The sequence below is a fragment of the Rhipicephalus microplus genome, chromosome 8, assembly GCF_043290135.1.
Source record: "Rhipicephalus microplus isolate Deutch F79 chromosome 8, USDA_Rmic, whole genome shotgun sequence".
Classification (NCBI taxonomy): Eukaryota; Metazoa; Arthropoda; class Arachnida; order Ixodida; family Ixodidae; genus Rhipicephalus; species Rhipicephalus microplus.
In genome coordinates, this window is record NC_134707.1 from 83,738,472 (window position 1) to 83,755,937 (window position 17,466).

At 45.7% G+C, this 17,466-nt stretch overlaps 1 protein-coding gene across 3 annotated transcripts; it reads left to right on the plus strand.

Annotated features, from left to right (window-relative positions):
* Positions 1-3,842: 3,842 nt before the first annotated feature.
* Positions 3,843-15,389, plus strand: LOC142769205 (uncharacterized). 3 transcript variants are annotated; one of them, XM_075872234.1, is made up of 5 exons: positions 3,843-4,254; positions 9,217-9,271; positions 11,423-11,511; positions 14,666-14,825; positions 14,923-15,389. In XM_075872234.1, exons 1-5 carry the CDS (start codon positions 4,108-4,110, stop codon positions 15,183-15,185), a joined length of 714 nt encoding a protein of 237 aa, XP_075728349.1. In that variant the 5' UTR covers positions 3,843-4,107; the 3' UTR covers positions 15,186-15,389. The 3 variants fall into 3 exon arrangements, with proteins under 3 accessions (XP_075728349.1, XP_075728350.1, XP_075728351.1); XM_075872235.1 differs by having other exon boundaries at positions 4,152-4,254; positions 9,209-9,271; XM_075872236.1 differs by lacking the exon at positions 3,843-4,254 and adding an exon at positions 5,063-5,198 and having other exon boundaries at positions 9,209-9,271.
* The last annotated feature ends 2,077 nt before the right edge of the window (positions 15,390-17,466 follow it).

Sequence of the window (17,466 nt, forward strand, 5' to 3'; positions counted from 1 at the left end):
TGGGGTGCAATGTGATGACAGGTGCGAATTCCATTTTCTTTTTTTTCCATGGGTTTAGGGAAATAATTTTTCAGGGATCAGATGAAAATACCTCCGACATACATAATAACATGCCTATCCTTGGGCGTAGTCATGCCTAGCCACCAGATTGGGAGAAAAAGGAATGCTTCCCGAAATGTGCGATAAAGTGTTTGGTGCTACGCCTTGACGGAAGTATTGATAGGTGCTTTGGAAATCGGTACGCCATTTCTGTAATCGTTAAATATGCAACTGCATGTGCCACTGCTAGGGATAGCGTGACACTCCCAGCCATTTCGGGGTAAGCCGTTTTAATCTACATGAAGATGTTAATGAGCCCGTTCTCCATCGCAGCAGTAGCTGTGGCCATTCCTTCAACTAGGCCTACTGCAGCGCCAACTAAACGTCTGCATGAATTTAGCGCTTGTACCGTACATAATAATCAGCACGTGCCTTGGGTTCTCTTCGATGGTGTTGTGAATTCATCTTGCGTGACAATGGTTTAAGTTGCATGCGTGCCTTAATCATTATTGCAATAGGAGACCAAGATTTATCGTCACGCATGGTGTTGCTTAGCTCGGTCCTCAGTGTTCGAAGCAGGTTCTGCCTTGTGAGTGCATGAGAGAGGCACAAGAGTTGATTTCTGCTCTGTGTTTCTATAATTCCCTAGCCTGTATTATACAGGAAGCGGATAGTGCTGGTGTGCGTCAGCTGCCTCGGTGCGCTCTCAACCGCCTGCCTGGTAAGACTGATAGCTCATTCTATCAGCGCCTTGTCGTACTCCCTCCTCACACTGCGACATGTCCTCCACTTGGAGGACATGATGACGGAACAAGATGATACGAAGCCCAAAACGGCAATGTTTGCAAGCCACAACCCGAGCAAACAATTCAACGGTGAGGCCAGAAAATCTACCTGACTAGGCTTGGAGCAACAAGCCAGAGAGCATATTCTTGGCTGGATAGATGGATGGATGTGGCCGTACCCTTTAGATCGGGCGGCGGCTAACGTCACCTAGCCGTAATGCTTAGTGAACTAACCACTAGATTTTTTTTCCCCTTTAAATAGTAAAGTTGGACGGGTACTTTGAAGCGAAGGGTTTAATTTTCAATCGTGCCTGTACTTTAGCCACCAATCAGATAACCTCCTTCTAGTTAAGTCTACCCGCTTAAAGTCTATTTTGCCCTCCCTGTCCCTAAACACCAGTGCTTTGAAAAACTCTGCGCCATCATCTTGAACTATAAGGTGAATCCCTTTACAGAGCATTGTCAAGTGTTTGGCAGTTTTTTCTTTCTCTTCGCACGCACTGCATATTGTGTCTACCTCTTCATATTTGGCCCGATATGTCTTGGTTCGCAATACTCCCGTCCTGGCCTCAAACAGTAGAGAACTACCCTGAGTATTATCATAGATTCTTTCTTTGGCAATTTCCTGCTTAAAAGTTCGATAGATCTCTAGTGCGGACTTCTTAATCATGCCAATTCTCCACATGTCAGTCTCCGTTTCCTGCAGTTCCTTTTTAACCGATAGTTCTTTCTGGTTTGGCCACCTGCTGTTTTCTAAGTACTTACCAGTCAATTTCCTGGTTCGCTTCCTCCATTTTGTATTGACATTTTTCATGTACAAGTAGCTGAAAACCTTCATAGCCCAACGCTCCTCCCCCATTTCTCTCAATCGCTTCTCAAATTTTATCTTGCTGCTAGCTTCCCTGCCATCAAATGATGTCCATCCCATATCACCTTGTACTCCCTGGTTTGGTGTATTTCCGTGAGCTCCTAAAGCAAGCCTACATATTTCACGTTGCCTAATTTCTAATCTTGCTTGAACTTCTGACCTCATGCACAAGACCGCGTTGCCGAACGTCAGCCCAGGAACCATGACCCCTTTCCATATTCCTCTCACAGCATTATACCTATTGTAATTCCACAGTGCCCTATTTTTCATCACTGCTGCATTCCTGTTATCTTTAGTCGTCACGCATATTTCGTGTTCCCTCAGGTACTCGGTCCCATTGCTTATCCATACGCCCAGTTATTTGTATTTATCTGTTATCTCTAGCGTGACTTCCTGTATTCTAAGCTCACTACCTTTGTTATCATTAAAAATTATGACTACTGATTTTTCCTAACTGAATCTAAAATCTAACCCATCTCCCTCATTACCGCAGATGTCCATCAACCTCTGCAAATCTTCCTTGTTGTCGGCCATTAGCACTATATCATCTGCGTATATTAATGCTGGTAGTGCCTGATCAATGAGTTTTCTTTGTTTGACTAAAGAGAGGTTGAAGCCAAGTCCCCTTGACTCTAATTTGGCCTCTAATCCTTGTAGGTACATCATGAATAAGAAGGGTGACAGTGGGCACGCCTGCCTAAGTCCACGTTTCACCACTGTGGGCTTGGATACCTGTTTTTCCCACTTTTTAACTACCTTGTTAGTTTTATAGATTTCCTTTAAACGATTAGTGACTCCATATTTTACACCCAGTGTGTCTAGTATTCCCCACAAGTCCTCTTGAACCACGCTATTGTACGCTCCCTTGAATTTCTGCAGGCCGGTAGGAAGCTTCACAGCGCAGCGCCTGATCTTGTGAAACGGCGCAGCCATGCAGGCAGGGCATTCAATTCCCTCCCTATTTTTTGTATACTACTGTCCTTGTGTACATCGTAGAACACATAACAGTAATGATAGCAAACAGATCATTGATTCGGGTAGGCTTGGTGTTTTTATTTAAAATGGAACAACGAGGAAGCTGCTGAAGCTCGTGCCTGTATACAGCTGCTTTATATGGAGATGAAACTTTAACAAAAAAAAAATGTAATGATAAACAGTAGGCTCATAACAAACAACATTTCTCTGAGGGTGCATGGAATATATGTCCCATGCAAGGCTATGCATTGCAGTCCTTACTGCATTGATTATGTACACGTACTGCAGGGCATGCAAGTGTATGCAGACACACGCTGACGAAATGACATTTTTTGCTACATACAAACGTGCACCGCACCAAATAAGACGCACGTGTTTGTATAGTCAGGGAACACTCGTGAATATTGATGAAATCACACACCTCGCTTACAGTATAAAACAAACACAATAGCGAACAATAAAATGCGACGCTGTTTAAAGAGGCGGACCCAGGTTACGAGGAGAATTATCAGTATGGCATACACACCACGTGTCAAGCTTTTGCAACATCTAAAGAGACTAAATATGGAAAGTTGCCTTTGTAAGTTAACATGACAGTACCAAATGGAGAAGCCACACGAGAGAACAATTCATCGTGGGCTAAAGAATGTGTTTTAAATATTATACACAGCTTTGCAAGATAATATCGACGAGTTTTACTCGTCTAGGTGTGGGAGGTGTAGGCCTGATAAAATACGATGTTGCTTCAGAGCCTTTCTTTCGTAATATTGCAACTTTATTCAACTCTTTCAAACGCGGCACCGTAAATTTCTACTGGGTGCTCGAACACGGCAAGCAGGTCGCGGGGCAAAATCTTTGTAACATTTTATTACCGAAACAGCGATACTAGCAATGCTTGAGCTGCACTTGCTGTTTTCTAAATTGTAACCTCCTCAATCTCATCACTGTGGTCAGGAAACAGAGAGGAAAAGTACAGCAGTAGTACGTAGAGAAATATTCAATTTCAAGCCCTTTAGCAATATCATCTGAACAAATTGCCAGTTCACTGTAGAATTCTCGATGGAAACAAACAGCTGATCAGGGACGCAAGCTTGGCTTGGCACTGGCTTGGCCGTTCATACAGAGCCAAAAGCCGCTGCAGGAAACTGGATTGCGGATCGTATTAAGACAAAATATTTTATACATTTTTGTTTTCTTTGTTTCATTTCTCTAATTGCTCTTGTGATGGCGTGGACCGCGCTTCGTGATCTCACGTACCGGCGCACTGTTTTTAAGTTTAGTATGGCGCACGATAATACATGATTGCGTGCTTTAATTTAAAAAGGTTCGCGAGTATGGCAGCAACACTGCAATGTCGGGAAGAGGCACGGGGAAGAGGATAGTAGTAGAACCAGTAGCAGCTGCATGCCCGGGTGGAGCGACTGATGCCCAGATGGAGGAATGTCAACCCGATGCCTTTTGTGTTGGCCGTTCTGGCAGTTCCGCCGACTTTATAGAAAGAGACGACCCCGTCGCTTGTCCTCTTCTCTTTTCCTTCGGGCATCAGTGACAACATTGACGGACGACGTGTTCGACTTCACCGTGCACGTGAGTATAGGTTGGTTTTTCATTCGAGTGAATTCTTGTTCAGATTTGCAACTTGTCGACTTCATCCTGATCACCTGTCACCGGCAATAAGTCACATACGTGTGATATTTAGGTGAAATAAATGATAATGCACATTTTCTGCTCCATTTGCGTGACTTAGCTACACCAGGACATGAGGTAAAGCCTTTGTCGCCTAGCCACTAGCAGGCAAGATCGATCACTCGCATCCTTCAGTTCACGAATCAACGCGCCTGCCTTAAAATTAGTAAGCTGCTCGCAAAGAAATCTTACCGAGGCAATTTTGTTTTCTGTGAACAATGCACCGTAGATTTGTCTTGAATAACAAAAAAAAACTTGAAAAATAAATGTCGCGACCTTTTAGAAAACGCCGTGTCTAAGAGCTAGACGCGGCATTTTGTAAAAGGCTCATTAAATTCAGTATGTTTTCGTAGTTTCTGCTTGAAATTATTATTGTCTATGAATTTCATGGCCCAATCTTTTGCTTTGGCTGAAAATCTCGGCGGCAAAAACTTTGTTCAGTGTCCCTTTAAGGGCAGGTGTAGATGCCATCATTTCAGTCGCAAATCTTTTTGCTAGTCGCTCGGCTGGTTAACAATAAGGGTACTAACTAGAGTTCCAGATTTCATCAGCAACACATCGTCATGGCTTCATCAGATGCTGCATTATATACATTCTATCCTCGTTTTTAAATAGGTGTACCGTATGGTCCACTGTTACAGGAAACAAGCGAGCTCATGGACAGTGAGCCATGTGGTAATAACTGGCAGCGAGGCTTGTGAATGGAACGCATGCGCATAGAATCGGGGTGCGCCCAGTTTTGTCTGCCATTTCTCCGCCTGTACGCATGACAGCATTGGAAAGCGCATCCGTATTTTAGCTGCACAATTTATCTAGCCCAGTGCCTCCTGCTTCAGGGATTTCCTGTGAGCACAAAAAATGCATGATTTTAATCGTTGCTGCAGTGTTTTGCAAGTTGTCACCGTAAAGCACATCATATTTTTCGCATAATGCTCGCTGCAACTAGCAAGTTTCGATGACTCAAAATGCTGTTCAGGTCTGATGTAGCAAACATTTTAAGCTCGTCCTCGTGACCATGAAATATTGGTTTATTAAATAATGGAAGGCAGAGTTGGTATCAGTTGATTTACAGTGTGAAAATGAAAAGTGCGAAGGACCGTGCCTCGCAAGTAAGCCCCGAGAGCATGAGCAGAGAAGTAGCAGATGAGGATGCTCATGCGCTGCATTTCCAAATCTCACCAGCACTAATGCTTGACGGACTGCTGGCCACGCACTAGCGTGTTCTTTCTGAAACAGGACTTTGGCCCTGTAAGCAAGTTCTTGAAGGGCATAAGTAAAACGTAGAATGGGCCCCCTAAATGCACCCATCCTTGAAACATTGGGCTTATGAATTAGTGCCCTTTTCAAAATACAACTATTCTGAGCTATAAATTGTGACAGAACAGTGCACGAAGTTTAAAAATGGGAAAAAAGTCTTTAAATGTCCCCTTTATACATAGTGTTCTTGTGATGTCACTTCTGCCGTTGTCGCCCTCTCCCGCCATGCCCGGGTAACTCCCTGGGTACCTACGGCAGTTCACGTGCTGCAGTGCGGTTTGTTGGGGGCTCGTCATCTGTTGCTGTGAACGATGTGGAAGCATTGTGGTTTTTTGTTGTCTTACTTTAACGAGCTCATTGGATTAGGAAGGCCTCGCTCGTTCACTCGATACAAGACCAGATAATCAAGATGTGCGACACATATACCAGCCACGGCGTACACCGGCTGCCCGCCACAACCTATGAGGGCCTATTATCTTGCTTTCACTACAAATTGCCTGGCCCAAAAACAAGTGAAAGCTCAAAATCTCTCGAGCCGCAATTTTAAGAGCGGTTGTGCGAAGCGCAGCTGCTCCCATCAAAAACTAGTCGTGCAGAGCTAGGCAAGTTTACAAGAGATATAATAGTATGAATATATTGTCATGGCCTACGTCACCAAAGTAGCAATGCCCCCCCCCCCCCCCCCCCAAGTGTTTTAAACAGTGCTGATGTTGAGCTTGAGCCTCTTTGATTGAAATTTGTGGAAATAGTCGAGGAAAATATTATACAAGGCAGATAGGGACTTTGCGTGGTGTGTGCCGCGGTAATGCCAGTCATCACTTTATTTTTCGCGAATGCTTTAACACACTTTTCACTTTGTATTTTGCTTTTGTTGTACGCTAATGTACAGTGGAGTCACTGAACATGATAGAGACCATGTATAGAATTAATTGACTAATTAAAAAAATCCTGACGCCCAACTTGAACCGATCGGCTATACTTCAAAGTGAATTAATATTGTTTCCCATTCTTTATAGTTTGTTTCAATGCAATACCAAATCTCCGCAATCGCCATCACGATTTTAACCGCCTTCCTCGCCATCATGATTTTAACTGCGGACAAGTTTGTATGTACAGTATCTTGGTAAGCTATATCTGTTTGCAGGTAAATACACTATGGCACTTACCCGTAATGAAGTTGCACCTGAAGATGCAAATATTGCAAAGTTTCTTCAAGTAGCTTTTGTTAATCTGCACCAGCCAAATACGCTGGTACTTTTAGGAAAATCGGAATGTGCGTTCTCAATTTCAGGTTATAACTTTCAGCGAAGACACACCCTAAGCTCTGCTCCCTCTGTGTGGACTACTAAATCAACTTGCCTCACTAGCAGCTCATAATTTCTCAAACTTGCATCGTGAGGCAAAACTAAACGGGTGCAAGCACGAGGAGACAACATGGCAGTTGTAGGCGATAGATTCGGCTGTTGCCCGGGCATGTTGGTGGCGCATTTCGGAAGTGAAGAAAAGGTGCTGCGAGATGCACGTGCACACTTTGTATAGTTGCTGTATTGGACAGCAAACTTTTTTTCTTATCTGAGCAGTTTTACCAAAGGAAGCTTCATCATATGGCGTGATAAATGAAGTGAATCCACAGGTTGAACCACATCATAGCCTCGCTGTGCTTTTGTACTTTCTTTAGCTCGCAAAATTTATTTGTACATATAAGTGACAACTTGCCAGTAATAAGGCAGCACTTGTTTCTTTACCATATGATCATCTCCGGTGTGCTGCTGCCTCAATATTTCAAATTCTAAGCATTTACACCATTGTATGCTAACTTTTCCTTCAAAGTGAGACAAGCCACATGTGTATCGTAGATCAAGAAGCATGCCAGTTTTACGTACTTGCAAGGTAAACATCAGAAATGCACAGTTGATCAAAAATACTAGTTTAATGGTGCATCTACATAGCAGAGCACCTGTGGCACCTCGGGAACAAGATAATGCCACATATGTTACAAGAGATAATTAAAAAAGACAGGGGACGTTCCGTGAACAAATAGAAACAAAAATAAGATGGCACGGTGCAGTGAGCGAAGGCGGCAAGGGGGGGGGGGGGGAGCCCGTGGGACTTCAGCAGATGAACGTAAGGTGTGTGTTTAATATGTGGAAGAAACAAAAATTCAAAATTTTGGCGACTGAAATGAGGGTGACTTAGTGAGTGCGCTCATGACGAGAGTAAACACGGTTATTATTTTTTTTTTTCAAATCTCTTTTGAAAGCCACAAGAAATCTGTATGTGGTGCAGCCTAACAGAAGGTCCGTGAAGGCAAATTATGAATTCGTCGTTGTACAAAGGCCTATTTTTTTTTTTCATGCGCACCATCCCCGCCGCGGTGGTCTAGTGGCTAAGGTACTCGGCTGCTGACACGCAGGGCGCGGGTTCGAATCCCAGCTGCATTTCCGATGGAGGCGGGAATGTTGTAGGCCCGTGTGCTCAGATTTAGGTGCACGTTAAAGAACCCCAGGTGGTCTAAATTTCCGGAGCCCTCCACTACGGCGTCTATCATAATCATATAGTGGTTTTGGGACGTTAAACCCCACATATCAATCAATCAATCAATCATGCGCACCATAAATAGTGCTCAAAATTTAATTGCATATGTTGTTTTCATCCTCGCTGTATTCCGTGCTGTTTATGATGTAAAAAAAAAAAGTAGCACGCTGAAGTGGTGCTGCTTTTGGGCAACAGTTGAAAATGGCGGGGTGCATGAATGCGGAATACTGCCGCTTACACTCAAATCACTCTTGTGGTCACCTCCCACTGTTGCATATTTCACAGCTGCATATTTCCTAGCTAGAAAAATTTGATTTTAGGTGTTTCACGCCATTTTCCATGTAACTATTCCACAATTGCACACACTGATCAGCAGGCTTTCAATTGCGCTGAAGGACACAGGTGCCATAAAATTCATAGTCGATTCTTTCAAGAAACCGTATGTAAAGGCTGAAGCTTCATGCGTACATACACACACACATACCATATTGTTTTTTGTACTTTATGAAAGCTGCGAAGGTCTCATGTGCCTCCAAGCGTAACCTGTCTTATTTATTCTCCATCACCGCAAAAGGTTTGTGAGTTTCAAATAAAAGTACTTTGCGCATGGCCACTTTTGGGTAATCTTTTTGTGTAGGTGTTATTTGAGCAGCCCACAGTGTTTACTTTATAAGCCTGTATGTATATGTTGCATTATAAGGATGCAGAATGTGTGTAGCTGTGCAATATAGATGAAGTGTAAAAATTAAGTGTGTCTATTGTAGTGTTCTTGCAACCAATCTTACCCCCTATTCTAGAACCTCCCTCCACTCAACGCTTCACCTTCATTTGAGATGGCTGATGGGAGCGCCGTCTCTAAGCAGAGAAAATTGCTGCATGTCAGCAATAATCTGCTGTGATTCTCGAGTAGCGCAGCGTCGCTTTCAAACGAGCAGCGGCACAGTGCTCAACTCTGTCAAGTGAAGGGTGAAAGTCGAGTCAGGGAGCGTTTATGAATATGGGGGTTAGTTTTGTTGTCTTGTTAACCTGCCATTAACACTGGATTGATGCTACTTTGCTCTAGCTGTACAGTGCTCTCCAAGGCTCAAGGAGGCACCGCACGGGGAAGGCTCGGAGCAAACCATGCGTGAGTTTCCTTTCATTGTTACACTATGCACGTATTAAGTGATAGACTTTAATGTATGCTATTTGTATTGTGCAAGTTTTTGGGGACATACAACTTCCAACACTTATATGTTCTGACGAAAATCACGCAAGAATGAGAGAAGCTTGTGCAAAAATTATGCAAGAGTGTAAGAAGCTTTTGCAGAAGTCTGTGAAATGAAGTTTTGAAATTTTGTGGCAATGTGTCATTGTACAGTGGTCAACAGTCTTGCTCAGCATGCTTGACTGTAGGGCTCCTGGCTGCACAGGCGCATCTACGGAGTGCCTGATGCATGATGGGCCAAATGTCAGCCTGCACACTGGTGCCTCTTATCCCCGTTTGTCTGTTACATCAGTGTCTCTTGTAAAAGGGATCAACTGTGCTACCTTTTTTTTTTTCGAATGTAATAAGTTCTTTTTCCAGATTATTGTTGTTTTAAGGTAGAGCCTCACATTTCTATCAAATACTGAAGATTCTATTTTTCCTTCTAGATGCTATGAAGTCACTTCTTGTGTTACAATAGAGTGAACACTGTTATGAGAAAAGCTACTTTATGGAGTTAACTCACTCCATATTGACTTAACACACAGAATTGGTGAAAACTACACTCCATTCCAGCTGCATTAGGAATAATATTCATTTGCATACTTCTGTTTCTTTTGTTTGTTTGTTGGCTGGAGGTTTGGAGTATAGGGTGGCCAGAGGGCACTGTGTAGTCTTTCTTCATCTTCCCAATTTTGTGAACATCAATTGATAGCCGTATGGGAAGCAGCCAGCATGCTGAAACAGCGGTGCAAGCATGCAAGATGTTCACCATTGCATGCAGTCAGTTGCTGTGAGCAACCTACTGCATACAATTAACTGCGAGTGGTGAACTAACGCTGCACTATGTGTGCCTCTTGGAAAGCTGCAATGGTAAAGTGCCACAATCGTATAGTAACATTGATAACATCGCAATTTGTTTGTTGAATAATTTTGCAACAGAATCAATGGAGTTTTGGATAAATTCGTGTATCTGCCTGGTTCATCGAAGCTACAGAGTTAAATGCGGTATATACTCGCGTATTATGTGTACTTTTTTTGTCAATCCGGTCATGTGTGAAGCTAGTAGGAATCGCTGGCCTAAAAGCTCAACTTGGAATATATGTTGCAGGCGCTGTCACAGCTGTCTCAAAGCGGTTTGTCATTTGTTTGCTAAGCCTGTTCAAATGCCCCCATTTTCTTGAAGTTCTTCCGAACAGTGCTCACAAAAACCAGTTCCCACGACAGGGTTATACCAGAGAACATAAGTACTCTCCAATAATTGTCGGGAACCAACGTAAAGTAAGATGCAGACAAGGAAGCGCGATGCCAACACAGTGCTGTGTGTGTCGCCTTTCATGTGTGTGTGTGTCCATTCCTTGTCCCAGTCTTCTATTGCGTTGTGTTCCCTCCGATATCTAACCAACACACACAAGCTTCTATGCTAAGTCTTATTCAACGCACTCTTCTGCTGGCTCCCATACTGAATATTGCATGTCGAAGAACTCCACGCTGATGTGCTTAGCGGTAGCACGGTTTCAGTTTTCTTCGGTAAGCTTTATAACAGCAATCTGCCTCGTATATAATTATTGTAGCCTATCACAAGGAACGGTAAAAACGCAATGGCCAGATGGCGAAACCGAAAAAAAAAATGAGTGCGAAAATCTGCCTCATCTAGTTGATGTGACAGGTCCTTGCACGCGTTCAACATCTGTGCTGTGTCTCGGGAATACATTCTTGCCGTGGAAGAGGTGGGAAGATAGGAGGCAAACCTTTAGGCATTTCGGACTACACATAAACAGGTTTCAGTTTTCAAGTTCGATATTCTAGGGAAAGCATAAAAGTTCATGGAAGAAGGGACCTTGCACTCAGTCCATTTTGTGTAAGACTGCACTCGCCTGCTCGACAAGAGATGTGCCTGACCAGAGCATCATGAAGTCAAATGTGTCTGTGTGTGTGCTGGCAAGGTGGCTCGGGCTGGTTGGGGAGGGCAAAGTATGCGAGCAAAGAGTTTCTTGTAGTAAAGCAGGCTGGCTAATTATACTGGTGAGCAAATTATGTGAGGATGCAAATTGTGCGAGTAAATATGGTATGTACTGTTGTATGTTTCAGCTCTATTGCTACGGATCCTGCAGATCCAACTTGGCATCCGGCAGCAACAAAGAGAGGTTCTGCAGGAGGTGCGACAGCTGAAGCACAAGGTACGGCTCTTGTCCGTGCCTCAGCACGCCCAGCCAGCACAGCGCCCCTCTGACCTTCCCCGGCTGCCTGCTGGTACAATTGGAGAAGTTGAGGCAGCAGAGGCAGCTGTGCAGAGTAAAGCTGTGGCTGCGGCTTTGGTGTATATTTCTTGATTTTTAATATGCCTATGTAACATGCAGAAATTTAGTACTGCTTTAAGATACTGTGTTTCGGGAAACAAACTAGTCAGGTTATCTCATGAGCCACTGTACTACAGTCGAATATGAATAATTCGTACTCAAAGAGGCCAGAACATTTGTTCAAATTAAAAGAAGTTCAAAATAATGAAAGTTACCGTAATTACTTGAATCTAACACGCACCTTTTTTTCGGTTAAGAGAGTTCATAAATCGCATGTGCGTTAGAATCGAGTACGAAAAAAAAAACTGAATATGGTCATTCTATTGGCATCGCCACTTACAAAATGGCCGCCCCCTACGTGCGTCGGCATGGCGCGTCGGTCATTTCTGCCTACGTGTTTCCCATGTGCGGCACTTCATACGTGTGCTGAGGAGTTCGTCATCTTGTAGTACATTAGCATCGACGGCATGGTAGGGCCGACTCCAAAAACTCGAGTGCACCACAATGCTGCTTCTAAAAGAAAAGTCGTCGCGTGTGCCGGAACGGACGGAAATCGGGTCGCATCGCGGTCATTCGGAGTTCCCGAAACGTGCGTGCGGGACTGGCGAAAACAAAAGCAGAATATTGTCGACAGCAAAGATTCACGCAAGGCTTCAGTGGACCACAGCAGGGTCGGTTTCCACAAATTGAAGAGCTGCTCTGCGAGTATGTGATTAAGCAGTGAGCGGCACAGCGGCCCATGACGACAGAACTGCTCCAAGTGCAGGCTATGCAGTTAGCCTTAGAAAAAGGGCTAATGCAGAGCCATTTTAAAGCGAGCAGGTGCTGGCTAACGAACTTTATGAAGAGAAAAGGCTTTTCCCTCCGAAGGCGAACGGGCATATGCCGGAAGTTGCTGGAGGAGTACGAAGAAAAGCTTCAGAGTCTTCAGAGGTTCCTCCTAAACTTGCGGCACAACAACGGCTACCTGCTTGGGCAAATCGGGAATGCCGATCACACGCCTCTTTACTTCGACATGCCTGGCACCTCAACCGTCTAGGAGAAGGGGGCGAAGCAAGTTTGTGTACTGACATCGGGCCACGGTAAAACTAGAGTGACAGCAATGCTCTGTTGCACGTCAGATAGGCATAAGCTTCCCCCGTACTTCATATTTAAACGGAAGACGCTCTCAAAAAGAGTCGTTTTCGCTAGTGGTGTGATCAAGCGGGCCAACGAGAAAAAAGGGTGCGCGTTGCAACCGATGTCTTTTTTTTTTTCGTCGTGGAAATCGGGCGCGCGTTACAATCGAGGGCGCGGTAGAATAGAGTAAATACGGTAAACGAGCGGAGGACTCACCATGCAGTGATGCATGTGCATGGAGAAGTTTTATTCACAAATTACAGGACATCCGTCATTAATTAAAGTAGTCAATACATGTCTGTACACGTTGGCCTTGCAACGAGTCAACAAGTTTTGCGTGCAGTTTGCAAAGCATTTGTACTTCGGCTTCAGTATTCTCCTGGCAAAAGAAGTTGCGCGCGGCAATGTCCAGTGCTGACACTCTTCGAAGACAACTGTGTTTCCACTGTTACCATCTGCGCTGCAGCCGGAGCGTGGCCAGCACATGATGAGAATGGAGGAGCGTCTCCATCTGGAGAAAAGCAGATCGGCATTCGAGAGAGAAACACTCCGCGGCAGCTTTTTTTTTTTTCTCTCTTCATGCGCGGTGTTGAAAGGAGAAGAGTCTCTACATAGCAGGAACGAAAAACAGGGAAGCGTGACACCGGCGCGTTGCAGATCGGCATGAGAGAGCCAACTCTCTGCGACAGCTTTTTTTCCCCTCTTTCTCTTCATGCGCAGTGTTAAGAGGAGAAGGGTCTTTACGTGGCAGGGACGGAAAAAGCCGAAGCGGGGCACAGGAATGTCGCAGATTGGCATTTGGCAAACATTCCACCGCAGTCTTTTCTTTCCTTTTCTTCATTTTCTTCTTCAAGCACAGCGATGAGGTGTCTGAAGTGCCACCGCAGGATTGGGCGGGGTGCTGAGAGCATTTTCGGAGCGCGGTATAGCTTTGATAGGACCACAGCGTCAGTTCGAATTAAATGTGTTGGAATTAATGAGATTCGACTGTATTTACTATAGTCTGTGAAGTCCGAGTGAACTGTCCTAAGCTAGCAGACGATGTAGGCGCCATCGTGTGTTTGATGGGCAGTGACTAGCAATAGCCTGCTGAAAGCAGACATTCAGTAATTTTGTTTATTTATCACCCTATTTCGTGTCCGCTGCGGCTCTCTCTACTTTGAGCTACAGTTCACCCTGCCTTGTGTTAGCCGATTTCTTACTTTTTTAAAAATCTAACATGCACCCAATTTCGCAGTGTGAAGAAAAATGCACCTTTGTTTATTGTGATGAGATTTCTATAGCGACAGGCCTCTTTGTTGGCTATCACAGAAAAATATAAACAGCAAATGGTGCGACCATCTAGTGCGACCTTTATTTTTCTATCAGTTTCATCTATGACCAAGATTTGGTCGCTCTAAGGTTGCCTCTTAGTACGCCTTGATCATGTTCATTTATCTTGTTGTGCTCTGCTTACAATGCATTGATTAAAAACATGTCCAAGCTTCTTTTTGAATTCCACATATTTTATCGTTTTTCACCTGTAGAAGCTACTCCTGGTCAACATTCAGGCAAAGACATTGTAACCTCGAAGAAACGTGTATTGGAATTTGAGCACTGTACAAAGTAATTATACTATTTCATAGCTAGAATCAATATTTATTAAGGGTTATAACAGTGTTGTATTTGATTTCATAACAGCGAAACTGCATTCAGAGAAGGACTCTGAAAGGTTCTCACACTGAGTGTGAGAGGGCTGATGTGGAAACCATTTTAGGTCAAGTGAGTTGAAAGCGTAAAAAAACAATGAAATGTTGTGATGCCCAAAAATTCAAGTTGTTGTTTTCAGTGTCCTCTTCTTGCAGATTTTTATCATGAAAACATTTCGATGTGCTGTTGCGTTTACCCCATCTATGCTTCTTGCATTTTTTTACAGCGCAAGCACCTCCTGCAGATTGGGGGACGTGGCCTTCGAGAAATTGGTGTGAATGCCATGAAGGCTGTATTGGCACATGACGTGCAAGTGCTGTACAGCCTTCATGGCAGAAAAGGGAAAAGGGCCTTTGTGAACCTGAGGCTCTGTAGATTAGTGACAGGTTAGACTTGTTCATTGTTTTATGTGTGTGTACCCTTGTGTATTCTCTGTACTGCAGTGCTTCATGTGTACTATGGTATTTCTGTTCTTGTATGCAGATGTCATCTGCCAAAAAGCAGGGTGCGACCAGGCGGAGGCCCTCAACTTTATTAAGAGGTGGCTGCCAGGGTCTGGTGATCGCTGTGGGGGCAGGAAGCGGCGCTTCAGAGAAGCATTTGTTGTGGAGCAGCCCGATGATCCCCACTCTCAGAGTGCAGATTATCGGCTGCTCGCGGCAGCTGGCTTCCTGCCCAGCCACAGCAGCCAGGGCCTTGACAGCACCACTGTCACTGTGCCCCCAACGCAACCTGACCTGCGGTAGAGCGGGCCTTTTTTAGTTGTGTATATATATTTTTCAATGTATACATTTTTGTTGTACCAAATAAATAAAAAAAACAAAGAATAAATAGTCTGCAGACTGTCGGTGGTGCACTGTTCGGCTAGCTTATGCTGATTCGGAAGCACCATCACCATGTTTTAGTTACAAAAAAATGCTCTAAACTATGAATATTCTCGATTACCATGTGGGGGACGGAGACGCAGCTGAGCTGCCGACGAGAGCGGACGCGTTTCGACGGCTCCGTGAAGATCGGCTGAAAGCATCGGCTCGCGCGACCATCGCCCCACCGGCGTTCCCCCACTCTCTGCGCCCTGGCTCAACGCAACGCCGCCCAGCTCTCTGGCCCCACCGGCTAAGGACAGACCTGCCGGACGCCCTGGACGAGGCCGTGGGGTCGCCCCCAAGCACTCTTCTTCCGGACACCATCGACGACCTGGACTAACCACCCTTGGTGCCGTTCACTTCAACATTGTGCGTGGGACGCTCGCCAGGACAGTTCCGGCGTCTCGCCGGTTGCATCTGGCAGCGGCAACGCTCCCGTGTTCTTCATGTGAACCAGTAACGATGGCTGCAGCGGAGCTTAAGACGCAGCCATCACAACCATCATCCGCTCCGAAACGCAGTGCGAAACGCGTGGCTGACTCACAAATGGGAATAGATGATTTGTCTGCTTCAGCCACACCGGCAAGCAAGCGGGAGTGCCCCTCTCCGGCAGCTGTCGCCTCGCCTGGCACCGAGTCTAAGTACAAAGTCGTCGTAAAACCTCGTGAGTGCTTCGATGTATCAAAATTGTCAAATCGCCTCCTTCAGTCAGCCTTCGACACCTGCCTCAAAACCACCGCGTTTCAAGGTTTCTCCATTCACCATCCCACCAACAGCGTATCCGTATGGGTGCGTTCGCTAGCAGACGTTGACCGCCTCACCCACCTGCAAACTCTGCCAGTCACAGCTGATTGTACTGTACAGGTGCAAGCGTACTTGAGTTCCGGCTCGGACTTGCGTCGGTATGTGGTCTCTGGGGTTGACCCAGGGGAATCGCCGGAGGGCCTTATCACTGCTTTGACCTGCTCCACACACAAGATTGTAACAGCTCGTTATATGGGCCGTGGACGCACGTGCCTTGTCACTCTCCAAGGGCCTCGAACGCCACCAAGCCGCATTACGTACTATGGATGCATCCTGAACTTTCATGTGTACAAGCCCGGTGTGGTACACTGCTATCGGTGTTTTCGTACCGGTCACATGCGAGATTCTTGTCCCCAACCCGCAGACACCTCCATGGAGTCCGTCGAGACGCGCACGTACAAATGTGGGCTCTGCCAAACGGACGATCATGAAATAACGTCCAAAGATTGTCCAGTTAAACAGAAGGCTCTCAAAGCCCGTCGCCAACGCAAGCGCCGCCAGCGTTCGGTGACACAAGAAGAAAGGGACGCCGACATTCCGACTAGCAACCGGTTTGAACTGTTGTCCCCCTCCGAAGAGGACACACCAGCGTTGGTAGAACCTGAAAATGCTTGCTATGAAGTCCCCACGTACAGCGACGCCGTCAAGCGGGGCAAAAAACGTGTTCAGCAGCCTGCGAATACGCCTAAATTGAGCGTTACGGGTACAGACGATCTGGCGAAGCTTGACCAACAGATACAGCAGCTCCAAATGGAAGTCAAGCGCCTCGCTCAACGCAGAACCCATCTCGCTCGACCCGCTGGACCAACTGCGATGCGCGGTACAGACGTGCCGTACGCTGCTTCTGTGCCTGAATTATCCTGCGCAAGCGCGTCAGCACCAGTCAAGATGACTCCGGCAGAGCTCCTCCACTTTGTTGCCCGGCAACTGCAAGAGCTTTCAAAGGTGGTGCTCGCCAACCTTCCACCGCAATGACCACTCCTTTGAAAGCAACGCGCCACCACTGTGTCCTGCAGTGGAACTGCCGGGGACTTGCAAATAAAGTTGGTGAGCTTCGCTATCGCCTTGCGCTGGGGAAGCTCCCCGCTTGGTGCCTGCTTCTACAAGAAACGAATTCGCTTCCACGCATCCCTGGATTCACTGCGTATGATTCCCCAACCATCCCTGATCGACGCTGCACCAATGCGTTGGGACCTCCAGGCAAGGCTGCAGTGTATGTTGTGACTACATATCCTCAAACGCAGGTTCCCCTGCTGCAGTGGTGTAACCAGTGGCAAGAAGTGGTGGCAGTGCTCGTTAGACTTCCGCGTACTGACGTGATTGTGGTTTCAGTTTACGTGCGCCCGTATAGTGGCAG